This window comes from Megalops cyprinoides, chromosome 1 (genome assembly GCF_013368585.1).
Source record: "Megalops cyprinoides isolate fMegCyp1 chromosome 1, fMegCyp1.pri, whole genome shotgun sequence".
Lineage (NCBI taxonomy): Eukaryota > Metazoa > Chordata > Actinopteri > Elopiformes > Megalopidae > Megalops > Megalops cyprinoides.
This window is the reverse complement of record NC_050583.1, coordinates 14,390,283-14,399,822: the sequence shown is the minus strand read 5'-3', so window position 1 is coordinate 14,399,822 and position 9,540 is coordinate 14,390,283. Positions and strand designations below refer to the sequence as shown.

General features: G+C 41.7%; 1 protein-coding gene across 2 annotated transcripts; it reads left to right on the top strand.

Annotated features, from left to right (window-relative positions):
* The first annotated feature begins 464 nt into the window (after positions 1 to 464).
* LOC118779269 (transcription factor Sox-10-like) lies at positions 465 to 9,144 on the top strand. 2 transcript variants are annotated; one of them, XM_036531309.1, is made up of 4 exons: positions 465 to 565; positions 4,942 to 5,682; positions 7,703 to 7,857; positions 8,156 to 9,144. In XM_036531309.1, exons 2-4 carry the CDS (start codon positions 5,246 to 5,248, stop codon positions 8,947 to 8,949), a joined length of 1,386 nt encoding a protein of 461 aa, XP_036387202.1. In that variant the 5' UTR covers positions 465 to 565; positions 4,942 to 5,245; the 3' UTR covers positions 8,950 to 9,144. The 2 variants fall into 2 exon arrangements, with proteins under 2 accessions (XP_036387202.1, XP_036387193.1); XM_036531300.1 differs by having other exon boundaries at positions 7,703 to 7,965.
* The last annotated feature ends 396 nt before the right edge of the window (positions 9,145 to 9,540 follow it).

Sequence of the window (9,540 nt, the reverse complement as noted above, 5' to 3'; positions counted from 1 at the left end):
CGTAAATACAGATTATTTGTTTGATTGATTTATGCTGTGTGTATTACCAACACCATTCATATTCAAAGTATTCTTTGTTTTTGTCACTGTATACAACAAAGAAATAATTTACATTGCTTGTTTTCTCACATGCCGACAGTAAATACTCCCAGTGCATTTAGAAAATCATTCTCAGTAAAATGCTAGCTCTTTCATTAGTAATATCTCCGGAGATTGATAGGCGGAATTTACCCCCCCCCCAAAAAAATCCCGCCCCCTTGGAAGAAACGAAAAAAAAAACACCAGCCAATCGCAGCCGAGAAAGGGCGCAGATCAGCAAGATGCTGATGTCGCCTCAGACTTGGTGCGCTGTTCCTTTAAGATTTTTTTTCCCACAAAGTATCTTTTTTTTCCCCTCTCCTCACACAACGGAGCTCTTTAAGGCCCGGCGCGCCACACAGAGCCGGCATTCATTGAGGGGCAGCGCGAGCGAGGGGGCTGGGGAGAGAGCGCGAGCGTCACTTCGCGAACTCGGCAACACACGATCTCTCGTGCTAAGCGGGCGACCTGCTTTTCTCCACAAGAAGTAAGACACTAACTGCGACTGATAATTCTCCCTCTCTCTCTCTCTCCCTCTCTCTCTCGCTCTCTCTCTCTCTCTCACTCCACTTCTCCCTCTCTCTCTCCCTCTCCCTCTCTGACCGAATATGACTCCCTGCTTCTCCCTCCTGGTCATATCATCAAATTATTTCATCATTTATATAATACAACTGATAGTACAACTCAATGTCACAACCTTTAGTAAACGTACAGCTTCATTATTATTACCGTTGCTGTTGTTTTGTTGCTCTTGTTTCTGTTAACTTATTCAATTTGGAAGAGCATCGTCTGTCATGATGGTTTTGTTATTTGATATTTTAACTAAGCTGTAAGCCATCTGTAGGAGACATGTGATACAAGTGAGAGATGTTACATGCGACAGACAGCAGTTTAACGCTGATGTTATTCTGTAACCTTAACAAAGTCACACTTTTGTCGCACTAGGAAAATGATCATTGTTAATCATTCGTGTTATGAATACTGAATGTTATTATCGATAGCAATATTCGTTTTCTTGTGCAAACAAACTCTGGTACGTAAAACATATGCTTTTAACTCAGATCGATGGGATTGCATTACATAAAGTCGAAAGTGATATCCTAAAAATTCCAAAGGAGAAATGCAATGCATCTATTCCCTATTATTGCCCAAAACGCTGGAAACTGGCAGACTGGCAATGAACAGCTCAGTGCATTTTAAGCGTAATCTTTGAGACATGTATAGTGTAAATCAAAGGTTGATGTTGCCATGTTTATAAAATTTGCTTCTATGGAGTAATCAACTGCATGGTCAATCAACTAGTATAGACCGGGGACAATTTTACGATCAAGAAAATGCATGCATTAATATTTCATTCTGTAAAATAAATGAATGAATGCTTGGCTGATTCCATTCTATTCCTTAAGTGAAAATCAAGTGTCCGCTTCGCGAGGTAACTTACCTTTGGGCAAAAGTATAATAAACTAAATCTGTACACTCTACCCCTTCATCAAAATAAATAACTATTGATTTATAAATAGTCACCAGTTTTGACATTGATACGAAATCTGTATTATGTAGCCTGCTCAACGGTTCATGTGTTCCACAATTTTTTAAGGCAAAGCATACAGGTAATTGAGTGATGTGGGGAAAAACATTACAAATTATATCTGAACTGTCTTTCAAAAATTCTACTTCAAATAATTAATCCATTGTTTATTAAAATGAATCAGCTCTTTTAATCAAGATCAATATTATATTTAAAACGTTTCCCTTGTTGTCAGCATTATGAGATGCTGGTATGAGGAAATGAAAAGGAAACACAAGTGTCCCTTCAAGTCAAGGCGTATTTTGGGACTACTGTGGACGTTATTGTAGAGGACTGACCAATACGCAGACGAATGATAGAAAGAACAACATATTCAACATGAATGCAATCGTACAACCTTTCAATCTCCAATCAGTATGATAGGTACTTTGCGTTAAAGTATAATCAGCACACCTTGTTACAGCTGGGTAAATATATTCAGCACTTAATGCTCTTAAAATGTATGCAATACTTCATGTTCACCTTGTGCATCTAACTCATTTGATGTGAGTATGTGTACTTTATTTATTTATTTAGAAATCTATTCTTTTAAATCTAGCTGTATTTACCATCCTCGGTAAAGTGGTGTGCCAAGTAGTTGTAAATCACGAAAATTTCGAACACTGGCAGTTTGAGTGTAAAGCAGAATATGTATGAAATACGTTACGCTCGAAATATCAACGTACTGAACTCAAACGTGTTAGTTACAGCCTACTGTGACACATTCCATTGCGCTGAATAATTTGCTAATCGTATCGTAATCACCATTTCATCTTGAAGTGGTACTTTTTTCTCCGCCTCTCTCCGCGTATTCTTTAACATTACACAGATTAAACTTGCATAGGAATGTGTTCAAGCTCACACGACTACACTATTGAAAATGCTTGTTTCGTGGTAAATGCTATTGTCAGGTCAGACGTTGTTTGTTTGTTGGCTTTATTTAAGTGTATTTTAATTTATTTATTCATACAGCATTTGGAGTTTGGTGGTCTCAGCGCAAACTCTTGTTTCAGTTACCGCATACTAAACTACTAATACTAAAAGACGAACGAGAGATTTGTTAAAATGTCTTATTCAAATGTGCGCTTTTGGATTCAATAAGGCCCCATGATTCGAAAATACGAGAATCGTTTGTCTTCGACACAAAAAATAAACACAAAAGCCAAATGCTTTCCTTATTAAACTGATTTTAAAATAGTTAAACGAATAAGCCAACATGAATACCGAAACCGCGCAGTTTAAGTTATAATTTTAGATGGATATGTTGCCTGCAGTATAACGCTAAAAAAGCGACAGACAGACTCATTGGTGATAATGTATATTTTCCCCATTATACGAGCCGTGTAAACTGACTGGCCAACTAAAAAGAATGATTTCTTTGTGCTGCAATGTGTTCATTAACAAAACGGAACGTGTCGGGACACAGAAGCACTCTGTCAAGAACGAACTTCTGGGCTGGACTTCTACTTTTGTTCCCGTCAGTCTACATTATACTGATAAAACTATACTACTACTATACTAAAAAAAATAAATCAAATTACTCAATTTGACCAAAAATATTACTCTAAATGTGTATATTTAGGTTCACAAACAAACTACCTGACAGTCGCGTCAAAAGACATGATTATATTGATTATATGATTGTATATATTGCCCGAGAGACATGAAATGTAAACAGCTAGTCAGAGTAACTCTTAGATAACTGAAATGTTGAAGTGGGCCTATAACCAACCTGATAAACAGCACTAACATATAGGTAGCCCTTCCTAAAAATAAATAAATAAATAAATAAATAAACAACGACGTGCAACTTCCGACAGTTACCTGCACTCTGGTGTCAATTCAAACCAAATTGGCTGTAGACGTCGGAAAAATTCTGCTGTGGAGTGTAAGAGCGTGTGACCCATTGACTTGCCTGGTTACAGTGTAGAAGACGTAAAGCAAGTTGGATATTGCCAGGGTAAGGAGATTTGAACAAACAAAATCTAAGTTTAAAACGCAAATCAAGTTCATTTGTATAAATAAATAAATAAAATAAAAAAGATTTCTCGCGGGGTTTATTTCATACGCAGAGGTTACCAAAATAATCATGTTGACAAATCGTACAAAATAATCCTCCCATAAGGTTAAAAAAACAGGAAAAAGCTGTTCTCGCGTTGCATTATTCCTTTTGCACATTTTCTAAGTTATACTTGGGCAGAGACCAGGAAGTAGCACCGTGATTATACGAACATAATTTCACACTTAAACTTCATATACTCATACACACACCATCCTGTTGACACGCGCATACTTGCTCACACATACCTCTACACGGTTTATATTTCCAGCGCCTGCCCCTGTTTGTTTAAGAACTCAGAAGGATCAAGAGAAACCCTGTGTTGGTGTGGGCTCGTATTATTCCAACACTTTTTCTCCTGAGAGCTTGGAATAACCGCCAAGCATTAAGCGGTAAATTATTAGTAGGATTTAGGAAGACTCGACAAAGACACACAGGGCGCGACCACGTGGCCGTATGTACACTGTTTGACAAAACAAGAATAAAACGTAAAATGGAATTATGTATTCCTCACATTAATGACTTTTTGGTTCAGTACTTCTAAACGTATTCGGACTGTGGGCGAAATCTGATTATTGCAACGGAACGTGTAATTGTAGAGCGTCCTCTGAGGGTAAGAATGTTTTTGGTTCAGAGTCGTGGGAGGAGAACTGACCGTGCCAATTATTTAGACTGGGTTGAATATTTTCAAACTACACAATTTAAAAGCTCAAAATTCATTTGTTTTCGTATCACTCATCTGCATTTTTTGTGAATTTAAACCATCTGTCAATTCTGTTAGTGTTTTTAATTTTTCTAGCCTATGGTCCAAAAACAACGTGATTACACCTATCGAATAACCTATACTGCAACACTCCAGGAAAATTAGACGATAAGATACCCATTACAGTTGCTGACGTGCTTGTAAAGCGAATTCCTATAAGTTTTACATGTCTTCGGGAGTAGACCTTCACTGTCCCTGCTGTGGCGATTGTTATTAGGTCTATTTCAAACAGCGTTGAATGCTTTAAAGGTGTAGTCCTTTAAGGCGACAATCTAGCTAAATAAGACGTAGAATGATTTCTCTGTCCTCCATATTCGGTTTCCAGATCTAGTTGTTTGCGTTTTAATTATAAAGAGACTGGCAATGCGTCAGCCACCATTAATCGATGATTATTCAGCCATTTACAGTACAAGTGACATTTTGACCTATTTCAAAACAATATATATTTCAAACAAAATATTTTATATTTTCCAGGTGAGCATTTAGCGAAGTGAAGAGGACACGTGCACTGGGACAAAAAGGAGTGCGATTGTGGGCCATAGGCGGAGGAGAGCGACACAGATCCAAGCGTGCGTGCAGTGTGGGTTTGTCCCTCGACGAATGGAAATAATTAGCGTGGAGCACTCGCGAAACTCTGGAACTCAACAAGTGGCTTGAAGTGAAGCAGCGCGATTTATGAGACGTAGTGGTCTAAATAATTTAACAGTCGTTCTGCGCGACCATCTTCACTTGAGCCTAGCAGTTTTTATTTTGCCTATCCGGATATATAGTGGGAACAATGTCGGGAGAAGAACACAGTTTATCAGAAGTGGAAATGAGTCCCGGAGCCTCTGATGATGCCCTCTCTCTGTCGCCTGGTCACTCTGGGGCAGTTGGCGAAGGGGACTCACCTCTAGCTGGGACGCAGCAGCAGATAGCAGTAATTGGTGGCGAGGCCGGTGAAGTGGATGGGGGAATAGCGGCTAAATCCGAAGATGACGACGATCGTTTTCCGATCGGCATCCGCGAAGCCGTCAGTCAGGTGCTGAACGGTTATGACTGGACCCTTGTGCCTATGCCAGTGCGCGTCAACCCTGGAAGTAAGAACAAGCCTCACGTAAAGAGGCCTATGAACGCCTTCATGGTTTGGGCGCAGGCTGCGCGCCGGAAGCTGGCCGACCAATATCCTCACCTACACAACGCCGAGCTCAGCAAAACCCTGGGTAAACTGTGGAGGTAAGGCTGAGTAGTGTGATGGAATGTAAATTGATCCATTTAATTTTCTTTCATATACAGATGTTTGAATGACAACACAATGGAAAATAATGAGCTGCCGATGGCTATTACCTGGATTGACTAATAGCTCTGCAATCATACCACCAGGTATACATCAACTTATAATGCCAATGTTTGAAAGGTGTATATGGTAGTTTCATGGCAATGTACTGTTCTGTATGCTGTTTTCCACAGCAGTGTGGGTTAGTGAAAGTAGCAGGGCTTGTATGCCTAATGTTGCTGTTTCAAATCCTGGGACAGGCAATGCCATTGTACCCTTGAGCAAGGTACTTACTCAAAATTTCTACAGTATTAGTAGATAATATTTCAGTAATATATGTCTCTCTGGTTAAAGGTTTCTGTGAAGCAGTGTAATAATAATGTAGTGCTTCACTGCCCTCCCCCATGGCCCATATTACTCGGACGCTGAAAACATAGAGAAATGTACGATATGTGTCATTGCCCCTTGATGAGACAGCAAAACTCTTATTTAGAGCGAAGCCACAGGCACATATTATAGTAAAGGTATATATCTGCCTGTTTGCATCTATACTTATCTAGTGGTCACAAAAAACCTGAGCTTCTTTCTGATTGTCCTGTTCATTTTTGCCATCAACCATGTCTGTAGGATCAATACTCAGACATCATGGGGGATTGAACGACTAATCAAAAGCTCAAAAATAAAAATGATCAATTCTAAGCAAGATCGATGCTACAATCAGTAAAAATAATATTTATTCCAATTTGGAATAATTCCAAAGCAACAATTCTTCTGGCTTCCTTTTAAAGAAGCATAAGAATTTTGCTATTTTAATCCATAGTTACAAATGTAATTCCCCAGACAAGTGAATTTAACAGTTTACAACCAGCATGATCAGTGCTCTGTCCGCTTACTCCATATAGCTGAGATTTCAAACCTTAACCAAGCAATCTTTAAGAATTTTAAAATCGTATCCACTGGCAATCTGACTGGCACTTACAGAATTACAGAGATGGCTTGTGGTTTTGGTCCCGCTACAGCCTCTCATCCTCTCTAGAGGGAGTGCTTGTGTGAGTCTGAGCACAGACTTCCCAGATCCAAAAGGCATTTAGGCTTCTATTATGGCTTATCTGTGAGACATCTGTAATTATATTTTATAATGTGAACTACATGACATTTTATGCTTTCCAAAAGCTGACCCTGGTGGATTGGATGAATGAACTAAATGACTACATGAGTATTGTTTTCTGATTTTTCAAATGAGACATCAATAGAAAGATGTATTGCAAAGAGGTAATCCATCACAATAAAATCCTTACTATTACTGTAATGAGGTTTTAATCCCGGGGAAGTACATGTTTGTGTTATTGTCCAAGGAATGTAATTAACTGAGCATTCAAGGTCACAATTTTCTCCTGTCAGTCAGGGCATAAACCTGAATTACAACTACAGACACAGCATTCAACTTTGATGCCAAGTTATGATTACATTACTCTGAAGCAAAACCTCAATTTTGGGCATTTTACAGTGTTACATATTTTATAAGCTTTTAAAACTGTAGCTTTGCTTTTCTGAGGTAATGCTCACTACCAAATATAACAATGGATTTCTTGCCAGCTCTTGTATTTGGAACTAATACAAATTAAAATATAATCCATCTGCAGTCAGTGAAATGGGGATTGTCTCAAATTGCCATGCTAATGGTTTTTAATTCAATGTTATGCCCTGAGATAAGAAATAAAATTGACACCCCAGTCAGTGGTTACTCTGAAATTAAGATTAATATTGAATTGTTATAAAAATAAATAAAATGAAGACTCTTCACATCTACAGCATGGTAAGACATTTTCATGACACCAGCAACCACACATAGTCATGCATTATGTATGCAAATGCAGACATACACATAGCTGGCAACATGTTTCTCTCCTACACAGTCACATTTCTGAGAGGCCTGACTAAATGGTCATTTTCACTGCATCTCCCTCGTTCTACTCGCAGACTCCTGAACGAGAGTGACAAGAGGCCCTTCATCGAAGAGGCGGAGAGGTTGCGCAAGCAGCACAAGAAGGACTACCCCGAGTACAAGTACCAGCCTCGGCGCCGCAAGAATGGGAAGCCAGGGTCCAGCTCAGAGGCTGACGCCCACTCTGAAGGTGAGGTCAGCCACAGCCAATCACACTACAAGAGCCTTCACCTGGAGCACGCCCACTCTGGGGATGTGAGGTCTCCATTGGCCGATGGGCATCATTCCCATTTAGCAGGTGAGCTGTGGGGTTTGATGGGCCTTTTTTTTCCCTCACAAATACAGTGCAGCTCTCTCATGTGTCCCTTCAGCCCCACCTCTTTTTTCAGTTTAGCTCTTTGCCCTCCCTCAGCTCACCCCCCTTCAGGTTTCTTTGCTAACCGCTAGCACCACCTGCAGTCTCTCTAACGCCACTGTCTTTAATGCAGGTCAGAGCCACAGCCCTCCTACGCCCCCCACCACCCCTAAGACAGAGCTCCAGGCTGGAAAGTCAGCAGATGGGAAGAGAGAGGGCAGCGGAGCAGGCGGGTCCCGGGGAGGGCTGGGCCCCGCAGGGGAGGGGGGGTCCGGGCCCTCCGCAGGTGGAGGAAAGCCCCACATCGATTTCGGCAACATGGACATCGGGGAGATCAGCCACGAGGTGATGGCCAACATGGAGCCCTTTGACGTGAATGAGTTTGACCAATACCTGCCTCCCAACGGGCACCCGGGCGTGGCACAGGGCGGGGCAGGCGGAGCAGGGGCGGGGTCCTCAGCTTCCCCCTACGCTTACGCCCTCGCGGCAGCCAGCGGACACTCGGCGGCCTGGCTCTCCAAGCAGCAGCAGCAGCAGCAGCAGCAGCAAGCGCAGCAGCACCACTCCTCCCTCAGCTCCGACTCCTCCAAGGCTCAGATTAAGAGTGAGTCTGCGTCAGGGGGCCACTTCGCAGAGGCGGCCTCCGGTAGCTCCCACGTCACCTACACCCCTCTCAGCCTCCCCCACTACGGCTCGGCCTTCCCCACGCTGGCCTCCAGAGCTCAGTTTGAGTACGCAGACCACCAGCCCTCCGGCTCCTACTACACCCACTCCAGCTCGCCCTCCGGCCTGTATTCCGCCTTCTCCTACATGGGCCCCTCCCAGCGGCCCCTGTACACGGCCATCACCGACCCCAGCAGCGTGCCTCAGTCACACAGCCCCCAGCACTGGGAGCAGCCCGTCTATACCACCCTCTCCCGGCCCTGAGCAGGAGGAAGAGGAACAGTAGGAAGAGCCACGGCAAAGGCGTGGTTTCGGTTCAGAGACATGAAGGGGATGCTGTAGGCATGGGAGACTGGAGGGGCGTTTCAAGAGCTGTTTTAAACTCAAAGAGGTCGTGAGGGTTCATTGAAAAGGAATAGAAATCACTGATTTTGATTCAGGTTTGTTGCAGATGGGAGGTCGGAGGCTTAAAGCATACATCTTAATTTTGTTAATTTTCAGTTAACGAATATTTTTTTCATAATGGGTTTGTGAAAAAACCAAGACAGAAAGAAGAGGCTAGTAAAAACCAAAACAAAATGTCAAGACGGTTTGAAAGAACTCTTCTCTTTTTCAGAAAAAAGACTAAACCACAGACATGAAGCATTCAGATATTTTCTTTATACAGTGAAATTGCATAGTTTGCATTTTGGAAAAGGTGTTTGCCACTTTCAGTTTTACATCACAAGTTAAAGTGATTTAGGCCAAAACTCAGAGGACCAACAAATAAAGTCACTTAAAAAACACAAGCCTTCTTCTACATATTCCTGTAAATACAGCACAGTGTGGTTTAAAGCTAACATATTTCAACATTTG